This window comes from Urocampus carinirostris, chromosome 8, assembly GCF_059441175.1.
Source record: "Urocampus carinirostris isolate Australia breed hairy pipefish chromosome 8, RoL_Ucar_1.0, whole genome shotgun sequence".
NCBI lineage: Eukaryota > Metazoa > Chordata > Actinopteri > Syngnathiformes > Syngnathidae > Urocampus > Urocampus carinirostris.
In genome coordinates, this window is record NC_142356.1 from 39226874 (window position 1) to 39243968 (window position 17095).

Genomic DNA, 17095 nt, shown 5'->3' on the forward strand with positions numbered 1-17095 from the left:
AAAAAGGGAAAAATAAATAATATAGAAAAAAGGACCTAGTTTGGTTGAGAACTTAATAAAATGGTTTCTTTTTTTTATTTTCACAAATAAAAAACAGTAACATATGAACATAACAATCCTCCACCAAAAAGTCAAATATTCTCACATTCAAACCAAATTTACAACTATAAAATAAAAAACTGAGTTTAGGAGGTCAAATTATATGCACAAATTAGTTAAACATAGCTAAGGTAGGCAGCCCGTGGTGAAGGTGGCATGGCTTATACAGGAACAACAAACCAACAGGAAATCAATGAGGCATACGTAAGCACAGAATTTACCGTAACATGTAACGACTTTTTCAGTTTTTATTTCTGAAGAAAAACCACTTGAACAGTACAGAGAAATGGAAAAAAGGAGATTTTCAAGTTGTTTGGGACTAAATGGACATGGAGTGTCTCGGCAAAGTTATTTTTCAGGTGGACCCAAGTGAAGTGGAGCAGGAACTGAGACAGGGTTGCTCAAAATAAGCATGGTATTTAATATCAAAACCAGGAACAAAGGGGTTTAAAAATAAATAGCATGTCCAATCAAAATCAAACCTGACAATATCCAAAACAGAAAAGATGGAAGAGCACAGAAATGACAATGATCTGTACGCTTAAGGACCATGGGGAAGCTTCCACATCTCTGTCTCGGTGGTGAGAAGAAAGCTTCTTGGCCGTTCCTGGTTCCTTGGTTGCTGTCTCAGCTGCGAGCAGAAGGCCCCAAGGCCGCTTCTGGTTCCTGGCTTACCGGATTCCCTGCTTCCACATGTTGGTGTACACAATTCTTTTATTTATTTTTTGATGTATTTATTTTAAAACTGTTTAAGGGAGCTGGCTTCAATGCGACTGTTAACCATAATTTGTAACCAGATTACCTTCAGAGTAACATGCTACTTATTGGTATCAGTAAACTGGGGAGTATCCTAAATACTTTTTAAATGAACTAACTAGGAATTTCATCTGATTACTTTTTTCAGTAACGCGCCCAACACTGAATCTCCTTAACTCAGGGGTCTCCAACGTGGTGCCTGTGGGCACCAGAGTGCCCCCAGAAGAAAGCTAAGGTGCCGCGGACCTGTTTGGAAAATAGCTCACCAGCACTCGGTCATTGTGATTTTCTCGTAAAAAAAAGGTTTTTAATGGTTGATCAAGACTATCTAACCTTACTTCCTAAGGGTGGGAAAACTTTTGGAGTAAGGGGCCACATTGGTTTAAAAAATATGGCCAGGGGCCCAGGGCTGGAAACCTATACAATTTTTCTCATTTGCATTTATGAATAAATATACACGCATGTTACACTTCTATTTATATTTGTTTTGAAATAGATTCGTTTCATTCAATTGGTTTTGAAACGCTCAAAGTTAAAGCAAAATGGTATCTTTGGTCCCCTTTTTAAGCACTTACATTGACATTTAGGTATGTAGTATCACTATAGTTGTCATGAACCAGAACGGACACTCGGATCCAATTGCGTCAGTTTCAGAGTTTTTATTGACAAGGATCGTTGGCACAGGCTTGGGACGTCGGCTCTTGCTGGTCGAGAGCCTCTTCGGGCGGAACGGCAGCTCCGTGATGAAAAGCGAAAGGTGCAACGTAGCGGGTAAGTCGGTGGCCGGGGCGGGAGAGTAGATCGTAAAACTTGTAACAGAAATAGGTCAGGCAACGAGAGGCAGGCATGAATCAGGCAAGAGAAATCGTGGGTACCTTGTATGTTGGAGTCACACTCCGAGTTACGAGGAGTACACTCGAACGTCCATCTCTGGACGCTGACAGCTTAAGTGGGAAACACCATCCAATCAGGAAGCGCACCAGATGATTACCCCAGGTGGCTCCACTTAGGTAATCACGACAATAGTATCTTCTATTTTTTTGTAGTAGTATCTCTCGAGTATTTTGTAGTATTACGGCTATTGTACTCTTTAGTGTTTTTCTAGTGTTTCTTTAGTATTTTTCTATTTCTGTATTAGAATTTCTGTAGTAGAAATGTTGTATTATAGTATAACCGTAGTAGTTTCTTTTTAATACTTATTAAGGATTTTTTTTCAGAATTAAAGCAAAATAAAATATTAGGTCCCTTTTTTTAAGCAGAAAATTTAACATTTTTTAGTACTGTACAGTATTTCTGTTGTATTCATTGTGTAGAAGACACACAAAGCAACAATGGTGACAAAAACTTTACAATACATTTACTATATATATATATATATATATATATATATATATATATATATATATATATATATATATATATATATATATATATATATATATATATATATATATATATATATATATATATATTTATTATCATGACATAGTTACCATTTTTTTTCCCGCTGATCGTATAAAAAAGCCTGGTGGGCCACATATGGCCCTTGGACTGTAGTACCGCCAATAATCTAACATGATCAGGTGTTATTTTCTAAATGTATGCCGAACTGGTTGTCCTTTCGGCTAACTAGTAGCAAAAATTAGCTCTCGGCTTGAAAAAGGTTGGAGAACTCATATTCCCTCAGATGGATTTTGACCGTAGCCTCAAGGACAATGAACTTTATCTGGCAGAGGACTTACATAGAAGCTGCGAGACCAGGTAGGTACTACTCCCCATGGTGTAATTGGACACCCGGTTGATGCAGTCGAAGCAGTTGGTGGTCAGAACATGCAACAATATGGTTGGATCCCTTTTATTGGATGGCGGCAATAGGATGTGCTGATGTGAACACGTAAAAGACAACAGGATGTTTTTGTGGGCTTAAAGTTGCAAAATCAGGAGAAACAAGATATAAATATTCGTGGCTTACCCATGCGGACAATAAGATAAGATAAGATAATCCTTTATTCGTCCCACAATGGGTACATTTATTTTGCTACAGCAGTAAGACAGTAAATAATGAATGACAGCTATGATGTTTAATAACCTAAACGTGTCATTAGAGTAGCGTCCATCTCTTTGAAAACGAATAATTATATTTAACACTTTGAAGTGTCTTAAACATGGGCCCGAGTTCATTTACAAGTGCTCGGCATGATCCATGAAGAAAGCATCGCTCTCATTGGCCGATCAGATCTTCTTCCAGGCGTTGGACACGTACATCAACCACAGGGTTTCGGATCCGGGCTGGTTGTTACTTTCTGCAATAAATGTCCACTTGCCCAAAAGCTGCCAGACACGGCAACCGGGTCACTTGCGGTAGTGACCCCATGATTATTTATACATGTCTTTATGCATTTCCTCATTTATTTTTTCCTTTATTTATTTAGGTAATTGTCATCTTTTTAGTCGTGTATCTTGTCATTGATTATTTCAGTATTTATTTTGTCATGTACAGTATTTTGTCACATATTTTGTCATGTATTAAGTCGTGTATTTGGTCATTTATTCCGGTATTTATTTCTGTATTTCTTTTGTCGTGTTTTTGTAATGTATTGTGTTGTGTGTTTTTCTTTGTAATTTGCCTTGTATGTTTATAATATTGTTTATTTTGTCATTTATTTAACCATCTTTTATTAGTTATGTATTTATTCTGTGTATTTCATCATGAATTTAATTGTGTATTCTGTCGCAGATTTCGTCATGTATTTTTTAATCATCAGGTCGTGTTTTTTGACACTTATTTATTCTGGTATTGAGTTCTGTATTCATTTTATCGTGTCTTTTGTCGTGTAATTTGCATTTTGTCATCAATTTATTCTGGTATTTGACAAATGTAATATTACCCAGAGTGACTTGGTCAAATATATATATATATAAATATATATATATATATATATATATATATATATATATATATGTATATGTATATAGGGCAGCACGGCGGCCTACCGGACTTACTGTGCGGAGTTTGTATGTTCTCCCCGTGCTTGCGTGGGTTTCCTCCGGGCACTCCGGTTTCCTCCCACATTCCAAAGACATGCATTTCAGGTGGATTGGCCGGTCCAAATTGTCCCTAGGTGTGAATGAGCGAGTGAGTTGTCTGTCCCAGTGTGCCCTGCGATTGGCTGGCTACCAGTTCAGGGTGTCCCCTGCCCACTGCCTGATGATTGCTGGGTTGGGCTCCAGCACCTCCGCGACCCTACTGAGGATAAGCGGTGCAGCTGATGAGATGAGATGAGATATATATATATATATATAAATATATATATATATATATATATATATATATATATATATAAACAAAAAAAATCAAGGGTAAATATGTTTTGGTCACTTTGAGTCTGTGGAGTTTGTATTCTCCTTTGTGTATTTAGCGTTTTCGGTTGCACAATAACATACAAAGACAGCTAGAGGTCAAACATTAGACAGTGTACTTTAATGGCTGACTTTTAATAGGAAATCAAACAGGAGGTTTGATTTGTTTGCGTACATGAAAGCTGAGTAAGAGTACATGTTTTGTGACACGATTTCTATCAGTTGATAAAGAAGTCAAAGATTTGGTCCAGCAGCTTCGCCACCCGCTGTCCCATTTTGGCTTCTAACAGAGAGTTGAAAGCAGCGAGTCCGTCCGAAGTTGCTATGTCGTCAGGGCAGGGTTCTGTTTACCAAAAAAGAAAACAAAGTAGATAAAATTAAAATATATTTACGAGAAATATTTCGTGAATATCACACCCAGGCCTACACAAGTGCTACGTCTGATTCAGTCCAACCCTCCATCACTATGTTATGGCTATGAAAGATTTACTGGAGCTACAGCTGTGACACATATAAAAAAGCAACAATGATAAGGTTGGAAATCAATCGAAAAAAAATTACTAATCAATCTCAGTTTTGAAATAAATTAATCGCGATTGATTAATAAATCCAGATTTTACAAATGGGAGTAAATATGAAAACAAATGTGCATAGAAAAATAAGACTACATTTATTATGTTAAATGGTATATATTTTTCCCAGACCTAATCAATATTAACATCTTTTTTTTCTAAGTTCAATCAACAGAAGAAAAGTTACTTAAATTTTCGGGTCAAACACCAATTTCTTCATTCGTAGAGTTATTTGAGGCCTGGGATTTTGAGGGTTCTGCGCAATATTTTAGCTGTTCCTATGACTGCAGTCTTCTGGACTGAGGTTTCAGATGTTGTTCCTGGGATCTTTTGGAGCCACTCTTCCTATTTGGGGGTTTCTGCCTTGAGTGCCCCCACTACCACGGGGACCACACTGGCCTTGACCATCCACAGCTGGGATCATCACATCTTTTATCACCACGCTCTTCTGCTGTTTGTCCACCACTATGTCCGGTTGGTTAGCCAGGAGATGCTTGTCAGTATGAAAGCTGAAGTCCCACAGGTTCTTGGACCTGTCTTTCTCAGCGACCTTCACTGGTAAGGCCTACCAGGATTTGAGTACTTTATGCCATATTGGTTGCATGTGTTCCTGTATACTATCCGAGCTACTTGATTGTGCCTCTCCATGTATACTGATCAAGCCCGCATCTCACACTCTGCCACAATGTGTTGGACCTTTTAAGGGGCGTCTTTGCACAGTCTGCATCTTGGGTCTGTTCTATTGTGTTAGATTCTGGCCTCTATGGCTCTTGTACATATGGCCTGTTCATGTGCTGCCATGATCAGAGCTTCTGGGCCAACTGTCAGTCTTGCCTTTTCCAGTCACAGGTAGGACTTTTCGATGTCAGTGACCTCTTCTATCAGCCGGTGGTACATTCCATGTAGGGGCTTGTCCTTCCAAGATGTCTACTCCTCCTCCTGTACACTCTCATCAGGTTTCTGCCGCCCTAGACATTTGCTAAGCAAGTCATCCTTTGTGGCTGGTATACTGGACTGTCTCAGAAAATTAGAATATTGTGATAAAGTTCTTTATTTTCTGTAATGCAATTAAAAAAACAAAAATGTCATACATTCTGGATTCATTACACATCAACTGAACTATTTTAAGCCTTTTATTATTTTAATATTGCTGAATTTGGCTTACAGCTTAAGAAAACTCAAAAATCCTATCTCAAAATATTAGAATATCATGAAAAAGTATACAAGTAGGCTATTCAACTAATCACCTGAATCATCTAATTAACTCGAAACACCTTGCGAGGGTTTCCTGAGCCTTAAAAACACTCAGCTTGGTTCAGTAAACTAAATCACTGCTGATCTGACTGCTGTCCAGAGGACCATCATTGATACCCTCCATCAGGAGGGTAAGACACAAAAAGAAATTTCTCAAAGAACAGGCTGTTCACAGAGTGCAGTTTCAAAGCATATCCACAAAAAGTCTGTTGGAAGGGAAAAATGTGGCCGGAAACGCTGCACAACCAAGAGAGATGACCGCAGTCTTAACAAAATTGTGAAGAAGAGCCGCTTCCAGAATTTGAGGGAGCTTCAAAGACAGTGGGCTGAAGCTGGAGTCCAGGTATCAAAAGCCACAGTTCACAGACGTGTCCGGGAAATGGGCTACAATAGCCGTATTCCCATGGTCAAGCCACTTCTGAACTCAAGACAACGGAAGAAGCGTCTGACTTGGGCTATGGAGAAGAAGCACTGGACAGTTGCAGAGTGGTCCAAAGTCCTCTTTTCAGACGAAAGCAAGTTTTGCATTTCATTTGGAAGTCAAGGCGCCAGAGTCTGGAGAAAGGCTGGAGAGAAGCAAAATCCAAGTTGCTTGAAATCCAGTGTGAAGTTCCCACAGTCAGCAATGGTTTAGGGAGCCATGTCAGCTGCTGGTGTTGGTCCACTGTGTTTCATCAAGTCCAGAGTAAATGCAACTGTGTACCAAGAGATTTTAGAGCACTACATGCTTCCATCTGCTGAAAAGCTCTATGGAGATGAGGATTTCATTTTCCAGCATGATCTGGCACCTGCCCACAGTGCCAAAACCACCAGTAACTGGTGCACTGACCATGGCATCACTGTCCTTGATTGGCCTGCTAATTCCCCTGACCTGAACCCCATCGAGAATTTGTGGGGTATAGTTAAGAAGAAGATGAAAGACACCAGACCTACAAATGCAAATGAGCTGAAGGCCGCTATCGAAGCATCCTGGGCATCAATAACACCTCAGCAATGCCACAGGCTGATTGCCTCCATGCCACGCCGGATTGATGCAGTAATCCGTGCAAAAGGATTCCCAACCAAGTACTGAGTGCATCAATGGACATTTTCAAATGTTTGATTTACTTTTGCTGTTATAAAATTATTTTTTTTACTTGGTCTGAGGAAGTGTTCTAATATTTTGAGATAGGATTTTTGAGTTTTTTTCAGCTGTAAGCCAAAATCAGCAATATTCAAATAATAAAAGGCTTGAAATAGTTCAGTTGATGTGTAATGAATCCAGAATGTATGACATTTTTGTTTTTTTAATTGCATTACAGAAAATAAAGAACTTTTTCACAATATTCTAATTTTCCGAGACAGTCCAGTATATTACAAATACAATTTTGTTATTATTATAATGTATATAAAATGGGGTTGGTTACCGTAGCTGGAGTCCATCATGAGCGGAGTGGGCATCTGGAGGCATGTAGCTTGCATCTTCAACATTTTCACATCAGCGGCTGAGACGATTCGTTGCTTGCCTGCAGATCAAGCAAGCCACCAAACATTTTAACCACGCACTACTTTATCTATCCTGACACTCCAGAAATAATTATGAGGATTGGTGTGTGATAGGAATCTTACTGAAAAGCAGAAGACTCTTAAAAGAGTCCTGGCTGGATTTGACTTCTTCGTAGACCACCAGGCAGTCAGAGCAGTCAGTCTGTAGGAACACGTCCTTCAGATAGAACGGGTCCTCTGTTTTGGAAGGGGGTTCAGTTAAACTGAAGTAGAAAAATGTCTATATCATAATGTCCTGTTTTGACTTACTGATCAACATCGAGCTATTTTCCGCCGTCACGTTGTAAATCATGCCGGAACACTCGCCGTAGCTGGAGAGAGTCAAACACTTTCAGTCCCATTGGTGGTTAGAAACGACAAATGTCCGTTTTTCATTGGAATTAATTTTAAGAATACAGTAGACCAGTGTTTTTCAACCAGTGTGGCGGGGCACACTCGTGTGCCGTGAGAACTTGTCTAGTACGTTGCAGGAAATTACCCAATTTTATATCTGCAAACAAAAAACATGCCATTGTTTTTTTCTGGAACTGTAATCCCTATCAGTAGGTGGCAACACATTGTATTGTTTTCTTTTTATGTAATGATTATCTGCTCAGGAAGAAGCACAGGCACACATATTTAAGAACTTGTTTTGTTTAATGACGCTGTTTAAGATTGTCTGGCAAGAAAATAATAAAACACATTGAATAAAGTGAAAAATCTTGCGCATCATTTAAATTATTTTTCCATCATTTTACTCAAAAAAGTGCTTAGTTATTATCTATTTTCTGGAAAAACAAAATAACAAAATTTGAAATACAGGTTAAAAATTCAATAACATCTAATATTACAGCAAAATGATTAACCAAAATGATAAATCTCGATTGCTTCCTGAGCCATGATGAACATAAACAATAAGAAAAAAATATAATGTCAGTTTAAAAAATAAAATTAAAATGAATAATTTTGAAATATTCTCAACAGAGATTCTCTTGAGATTTTTGCAATGAAAAAAAATGTGTGCCATGGCTCAAAAAAGGTTGAAAAACACTGCAGTAGACCCCGGAATATGGCAACCCTGCCTTGCGACATTTTCACTTTACGGTGCATCACAAGATGTTTTTGACCCCTCTTTACAGAATGCTTCCGACTATACAACTTCAAAACCATTTTATTTTGCATACCCTAGGACAGGGGTCGGGAACCTATGGCTCGCGAGCCATATATGGCTCTTTCTATGAGTACCTATGGCTCAGAGACCAATTTGATTGCATGCAAAATTTCTCCATCTTGTTCAAAACCGGGAATGTCTATGCTATTCAGGTACACGTAAAGCCAAACCAAAGCTAAATGCAGAAGAAACACTTCGCAGTATATATTGGGCACGTTTTTCACTACAATTTACAGTCAAGGTGTCACACAAAAAAAGGGGGAAAAAAAACTCGTTTTGGCTGTACAACGCTAAAGAATCCTTTATTTAAAAGTTCACTATATAATCTGTGTTCAGTGTTCAGATACTTTATGATGAATCCACAGAACTGTAAATACGCCAAAACACCGGAAGAGAACTTAGTCATTTGATTGGGTGAGTGGGAGGGATGGGTGGAGCTATGCAAAAAGTACAAGCATTCCCTCCCATCTCTCGCCAAAGGTAAGCACATAAGGCTCCCTATTCTCAGAATGTTGTGACGTTTTTACAAAATAAATGCTTGCATCTGGTTTTGAAACCAATATGTATGAAAAAAAGGGTCAAAAGGAGTTTAACCGATCTTGAGTAATTGCAAGAAAGAGACAAGTTTAAAGTGGTCTGTTTGTTGAATTTGGGACAGGGGCTCTGGCATTATTCTCTTTTCATAATTTTTATCAAATCATCAAAAATAAATGTGCTGAAGACTAAGCTTTTGTCTGGGGCGCGGGTTTAGCAATTTAGCAAATTTGTCTCATAATATATGGTGTGGCTCTTTCCCAAAATAAAATTAATATTTTTTGCTTTTATGGCTCTTTGAGTCAAAAAGGTTCCCGACCCCTGCCCTAGGACCTTGAAAATTCAAACTTTGCAGTGTTTGTGAGAATAATGGGTTAGGTTTTTAAGATGCCTGTCTGCTAATGGTCGATGTCACTTAGAATGCTGCTCGGTTTGCATCACAGGATCATGAAAATCCCACTGGGTGAACACCTACCCACAATGCCTCTCTCTCGCTTATGTGATTCGGCAATACAATACAATTTTTTTATTTTATGTATTTACACTTGATCGCCTCAAGTCACGTCACACTAAAGGTAATGTTTCTTTAACTTTTCAGGGGGTTCAGGGGCTCAGGAGGTAGAGTGCTCGTCATGGGACTGAAAGGTCCATCCATCCATTCATCCATTATCTGCACCGCTTATCCTAAGTAGGGTTGCGGGGGTGCTGGAGCCCATCCCAACTGTCTTTGGAAGTGGTTGCCAGCCAGTCACAGGGTACACAGAGACAGACAACTCACTTGCTCATTCACGCCTAGCAACAATTTGGACCGTCCAATAAACCTAACATCCATGTTTTTGTAATGTGGGAGGAAACCGGAATGCCCGGAGGAAACCAACCTAAGCACAGGGAGAACATGCAAACCCCACACAGGAAGGCTAGTAGCTGGTTTTTATCCCTCACAACTGTGCCGTGGACTGAGAAGTGTACTGTCGAAGTGTCCTTGGGTAAACTCACTAAACTCCTAATGCCCCTGATAAGCAGGTGACTTGCATGGCTGTCGCCGCCATCGGTGTGTGGGTGTGTGTATGTGTGTGTGTCAGTGACTTGAAAAGCGCTATATAAATGCAGACCATTTACAGTGTATTTATTTATTGTGGTTTTTGATTACCGTATTTTCCGCATTATAAGGCGCACCTAAAAGCCTTTATTTTTTTCAAAAGCTGACCATGCGCCTTATAATACAGTGCGCCTTATTTATGGATCAATATTAAGTCGCAAAGTCTTGCAACTAATCCAAGCAGCCGCCGACTAGATTTTCCCCCGAACGCGAGTAGTCCGCGGTGTATGCTGGGATTTATATACCGGCGTTTCATTGGCTAACCAATGTGTCAATCATCATTTGAATCGATCACTATTGGCTAAAGTTATTCGGAGGTAAAGGGGGCGGATCTTTTTTATCATTTACAGGCTCGCATAGGCTAAGGGGAAAAACAAAGCCTGCAATTGGCCGAAAAAGATGTGTCAATCATCAGTTGAATCGATCACTATTGGCTAAAGTTATTCGGAGGTAAAGGAGGCGGATCCTTTTTATCATTTACAGGCTTGTATAGGCTAAAGGGGCTAAACAAAGCCTGCAATTGGCCGAAAAAGATGAATGTGAATAGCAAGTGTGGTTGTCTACGGCATAGAGGAAACATGTTTTACCATTCTGTATTTGTAAATATTTTACTCTCTTGGATTTACTACACTCCGGCTATATATTTTCCCAGTATCTTGTTTCAGACTGAACTCGATGTTGCTGTGATAAGCGGTGCAGATAATGGATGGAATGGAGTGTCTATTTTTAAATTAAACTCAATTCCAAGTGTTTATTGTCATATGCACAGTAAAGTTGCGAGCGAAAAAGAAAATAGAAACTAAGGAATGGTTGGCATTTCTTGAATCCCAAGACTTTAACCTTCCGAATGATATTTGGAACGATGCATTTGAGTAACATCGTACGGACACCGCATCCGCACGTGTCTACGACACGTATTTGCTTCTTTGCAAGCTTTCGGAATGTTAGGGGGTAATAAGTTTGACTGAACTATCTGACTGTTTTGTCGACGTTCCCATTGTAGCGCCTTGTTGTTGTTGTTGTTGTTGTAGCGCCTTATAATCCGGTGCGCCTTATGTATGTCAAATATATGACCAAAAACTATTTTTTCGGGGTGCGCCCTATAACCCGGTGCGCCTTATAGTGCGCAAAATACGGTATTTACACATTTGTTACAAATAAATAGTACTTGGGATATACTATTTTTCAATGTATTTCTCTGGAGCACCTGGGGTTCATAACACATTAACTTATTATGGAAGGAGGGGGTCCCCAAACTTTTCTGTACCATGGACTGATCTGAGGTCTGACAATATGATCTCGGCCCAGCCCAATTATAACAATAGTGATAATAATAATAGTAATAATAATAATAATAATAGGTCCAAATCCACTTCGTATTCACCAGACCACTGGAGGATGTAGATGACATACAAAAAGGCATTCGTTTTTTTTTATTATTATCACATAATCTTTAGTTACAATACCATCCTGAAAGACAGAAATGCAAAAATATTGATGCGGGAAAAAAACTCTTTGGTATATCTGATGATGAATTGGACTTTGATGGACATTAACTAGATACATTGTAAAAAATTTTAGCACTCACCGGCACCGTCAGACCCAGAGAAGCGAGCAGGCGGCTGTGGAGCGGGAGATTTTTCGTAGACGGAAAAAAAATCACCCTTCCTCCTTCCGAGTCCTCACAAGCAAAATATGATCATTTGGATTGGCTAAAGGCTCGGTTTCTCAAATCAAGTGAATTGGTGGGCTCAAACTGGGTCGCCCTTTAAAAGGCGCAGGCCCCGGTCCAGCTGGATTTTTTTGCCCGATCTTACCTCAATCCTGGATAGTCAACAATGTGGTACCGTAAGTAAAAATAGTGTGATGATGAGATAACATCTAAAACCTTTTCCCGTTTCTTTTACAACCCTAGTGATCTAGTGGTTAAAATTTGGCACTTTCACCGTCACTATCCGCGTCCGATTCCTGTTGGGCAAATGTGTGCAGCAATATTGTTCGTCTGATCAGTCATTACTCAAATTCAGTAATATACCATCGTCAAACTTTGTGTATATCACAAGAATGCACGTTATGTATGAAAAAATGTGGTATAAACAAAATGTAAGGTATACTTTTTCTTTCTGTGCGGCCCGATACCAAACAATCCATGGCCTGGTGGTTGCGGACCACTGTTCTAAAGTTTCTATCCCATATCATACTCAAATTTCACCCCATTATCCACACCTCGTTTCCCGGGGTCCACTGTATTTTTTACTGCAACTGTGTACGTTTTTTTACATTCTCTGCGTCTGGAAGATGGTGAGGACGTTGCCGAGAGAGGTGGGGCCAATATCCAGCCAGATGTTATTGAGCAGATGCCCCAGGGAGCGACTTCCTGGGAGGTCCGAGCTTCCACCGATGTACAACCAGCGCCCTAACATCTGTGGCAAACCCGCAGCGCTAATTATATGCAGAAATATATACAGTGCCTAGCAAGTATTGGCCCCTCAAAAACATTTTATCGAATTGCAACATTTCAGGCTTCAAACGTAAAGCTAAAACACTAAGAATAAAGAACATGTGAGACACAATCGTGAAGTACTCACAGCTCAGCCTCCAGAAGTTCCCTAGTGACTTCTGAATGATCCAGTGTCGACCTAAATGACTAACAATGACAAACAGAGAGCACCTCTGTGTCATTAAGTCTAAGTTTAAATGCAACTAAATAGACAACATTATGACAGCATGTTGAAAACCAAAGAACACACCAGGCAGTGGAAAACTTCAAAAGCAGGATTGGGATACATGAAGGTTTTGCAGCTTTTAGACATCTCCACTGTGAGCACTGTTTGAGCAATAATATCAAAATGGAGTGAGCATAAAACAACTGCAAACTTAACAGGACCTGGCTGTTCCTCTAAACTTTCGGCCCAAGCAAGGAGAAAACTAACGGACAGGCAACCAAGAGGCCCATGATTACATTGGATGACCTGCAAGCCGACACAGTTGAGGTGGTACAATCTGTGCATAAGACAACTGTTAGTCCTACTCTGCATAAATCCACCCTTTATGAAATAGTCGCTAGAAGAAGCTTTTCTGAAGGAATACCATAAAAAAGGCCTATTTGGCATTAGAAAGACGCCACATAGGAGACACAAATAGCATGTGGAACAAGGTGTTCTGGTCATATAAGACCAAAATGAAACTTTTTGGGCTAAATTCAAAGTTTTACTTTAGCGTACGAGTAACACTGCACATCACTCTGAATACACCACCACCTCTGACAAACATGGTGGTGGCAGCAGCATGCTCTGCGGTTGCTTTTTTTTAGCTGGGACTGGGATTATCTAAGAAAGATGGATGGGGCCAAATACAGATTTGAAAGTGGGCGCAGATCCACCTTCCAACAGCACAACAACCCTGAGCATAAAGCAAAATATGCAATGGAATAGTTTAAAATTACCAATATAAAAGTGTTTGAATGGACAAGGAAAAGTCCAAACCTCAATCTTGTGGAGCATTTGTGGAAGGATCTGAAAAATGCTGGGCACAAACAATCAACATCAAAATCAAAACTTAAAGAACTTGAGCTGTTTTGTAAAGAAGAATGGGCAAATATTTGTTTCAAAATATGAAAAACACAAAGAGAAATTTTGTGGCTTTAATCACTGAAAAAGGAGGTTGTACAAAAGATTAATTCAAAAGGGGGCTAATATTTTTGCACCGCCTACTTTTGAATTTTATATTTGTTAGCACAACCCAAAAAGTTGAATCAATTTGGTTTCTTTTCACGATTGTGTCTCACATTTTGTTAGTTCTTGGAAAATATTTTTTGTCTCTAAGTTTGAAGCCTGATTAATAAATGGCAATTTTGAAAGGCACTGTATATATACACGCCCTGTATATCACACATTATATCCGGTTTGCACTCACTTGTTCATTGCTGATGCTGATCGGTTTGAGCAAGGCATCGCAGTCGGTCATTGGAATTGCACGACTCGCAGAGAAGAGAACAGACAAAAGGAAGACGACGGTCTTCATCGTTTCAAAAATGTTCTTTACTCTTCCAGTTGTTCAGTTAGTGGAGCAAAGTAAAGCCAAAAGATCGCTTTTAGAGTTTCGAAAGCAAGGGGCGGGCCCTGGAACTTTGACCCGTGTGAAGAATGAAAAGAATCTCAAATTAATCGTCGTATTACAGAGAAGCTTTGTGGAGGTGATTAGCGCCCCCAAGTCTAAAATAAAACGCACAAATACCGAAAAGAATTATCTAGGGATCAAGTCACAGAGTAGTTTAATATGTGCATTGCCCCGGTGATCAAAGCTCTTTGTGATAAATAAGTGATGATAGACTGAAGGGTCATTCTCTAGTACAGCTTTAAGGGACAAAAGAAGTTGTTTTAGTTGACTTTCTCAGGAATCTCACACAAAGCGAAAGGGCTCGCAGATATCTTTTTTACCAATACTTAGGCAAAATTGCAATATAAATGACAAAACATATGCTATATCAAAGGTCTCAAATGAGGTGCCCGCTAAGCAATGTTCCCTCTAATCTTTCACGGGTCTGACACAAAGTCGGTGAGCAACGCTTGAAACAACAGCGAGCAACAGCAACCCCAAGTGTGGCAACTAAATCATTATTATGTCCAAAACTTGACATCACGTTACATTTTGCTGATTTCCGGCAATGCAAAATTATTTCTCACTTTTGAATGAATTGACTAATGTACGATTGCAAAGGTTGCAGGGCCTACAAACGTCATTTGTTTTTACAATTCTTTCACAAGATTTCCATTTATTTTATTCCTGGTATCTTTTGTCACATAATACTAACACTTCTGGGGGCTTATTTAGTCGGTTGCACGATACAGAACTGTATTTAATTACCGGTACATTTTTTAGTGGTAGTACAATGTTGGCAACAAGATTAACTTGATATAATTGGAAATTATTTGAATGTAACACAAACTTTTTCCTCTTTTCCCCCGTTTTTTCTCCTTTTTTTAAAAAATCCTTTAAAAAAAAATCTCAAAGTGATTTTTTTCTTAGCTGTTACTTTTTTCTTGTGTTTTTGTTCTCTATTACTTTTTTCCCTTTATATGCTTTTTTCTTTTCTTCTGGCTTTTTTCTGAAATTTTCCTGCTCTTTTTTTCTCTTCTTTTGTTTCGTTTTTTTTCTCAGCTTTTCACTACTTTTTCATTTTGGTATTTTTTTCTTTCCTGTTCTATTCCACCCCCCCCTCCTTTAGGTAATTATGTGCATAATTTTACATAACATTTGGTAGTTTTAAAGAAGCAAGCATTTAAGAAGCAAAAACAACCTGAAGAGCCGTTTGGGACTTGAAAGAGCCGGTTCTTTTTAGTGAGCCGAGCCGAAGAAGCCGGTTCTCGAAAAACTCTACTGACTTTACTCAACTTCGTTCTACTTCGACATTGACTTCAAAATACCACATTTAGAACACAGCGTCAAGGGAACCTGTGTATTTTTACCTTCATGCACTGTAACTTTGACTTAATTTTCTTTTTAATTAGCAATTTCGAGCCCTCATTTTTGTGAGCTGGCAAGATTTTCTTGTGCGCGGAAAAGCTCTGGGTAGTGCGCAATTGCGCACACGCGCAGCTTAGAGGGGACATTGCCGCTAAGTACAGTTGAGGTGCCCGCAGACCTGTTTCAAAAATGGCTCACCAGTGCTCGGTCATTGTGATTTAGTAAAATTGTTTTTTGAGTTTATTTAACCCCACTGTTAATAATTAACTTGGTCCCCGGTTTGAGAGCGGGTGGAAACATGTTGGCCTGGAGAGGGATGGGCGCCAGCAGGCTGTACTTTCCCAAGGGACACCACAGGAATTGGTGACCCTACGACCCAAGTGGTTAAGGAATCCAAACAAACAACCAACCAATAATATAATAATATAATAGTATATTGTTATTTTAGAAATATAGATAAACAAATTCCTGTTCATGGGCTTCACGGACAAAAAAAACCTCTATCTTCCATCACTGATTCACAGTTCGCAGATCCCAGGGTCATTGGGGCACAAATTCCTGTGGTGTGTTTTGGGCTAGTACAGCCTGGCGGTGCCCATCCCTTTTCAGGCTGTTTTTTTGGGGGGTAGGCGTTTGCTCCCCTACATGAAACAGAAAGTACTGGTTTCCATGTTTCCCATTAGCAGGAGAGGCCTCCTGATCTGACTCAAATACAGCAACTTCATCGTCTAGTTTCTGTTGTTTTTCAGCATGACGCATCATCCCATTCTTCAGAGATAAATCGAACCTCCAAAGACAGGCAGCAACATGTAACAATACTATTTCTAGATACTAAATCACTGGGGGGAAACTTTTGAGTTGACATTTTTTGCTATATAGCTAACATTTTTTGCTAGTTATCAAGCTAAATTTTGGCTTATGAATGACCTATATTTCATGTTGACTTAATCTTGGAATTATTTGTTATTGCCACATCCGTTGCAACACGGTCATCCTGGAAGGGGATTACCTCATGTCCGGTCCCTTCCTCATGTTGAGGTTTTTCAGTTTTTCCTTGCCCTCATGTAGGTTTTAGATCAAGGGATGGTGTAATAATAGTCTGTGGTTTGCAATAATCTGTGGTCTGTGCAACCCTTTGAGACTCATTGTGATAAAGGGCTATACAAATAAACATGACTTGACTTTCTTCCTAGCGAGCCATCTAGCTTTTTCTTACCTCAACATCTTGCTATTCAGTTAGCTGTTTACTCTTAGCTAGCT

The 17095-nt window shown here is 39.4% G+C and overlaps 1 protein-coding gene across 1 annotated transcript; it reads right to left on the minus strand.

Annotated features, from left to right (window-relative positions):
* Positions 1-4314: 4314 nt before the first annotated feature.
* On the minus strand, positions 4315-14576 carry LOC148361858 (uncharacterized). The gene is made up of 6 exons (XM_088343207.1): positions 14285-14576; positions 12650-12792; positions 7836-7897; positions 7650-7763; positions 7448-7546; positions 4315-4558 (listed from the first exon to the last, which is right to left on the minus strand). The coding sequence occupies exons 1-6, from the start codon at positions 14390-14392 to the stop codon at positions 4434-4436; spliced, it is 651 nt and encodes a 216-aa protein (XP_088199333.1). The 5' UTR covers positions 14393-14576; the 3' UTR covers positions 4315-4433.
* Positions 14577-17095: the final 2519 nt, after the last annotated feature.

Bases quoted from the DNA above. Each gene is read 5' to 3' on its own strand.
- LOC148361858 (XM_088343207.1), bottom strand. From the start codon at position 14,392: ATGAAGACCGTCGTCTTCCTTTTGTCTGTTCTCTTCTCTGCGAGTCGT. The intron at 7,547-7,649 runs GTAAGATTCCTA...CTTGATCTGCAG, and splicing joins TAAGAGTCTTCTGCTTTTCA to GCAAGCAACGAATCGTCTCA. The intron at 4,559-7,447 runs GTAACCAACCCC...TTTGGTAAACAG, and splicing joins CATGATGGACTCCAGCTACG to AACCCTGCCCTGACGACATA.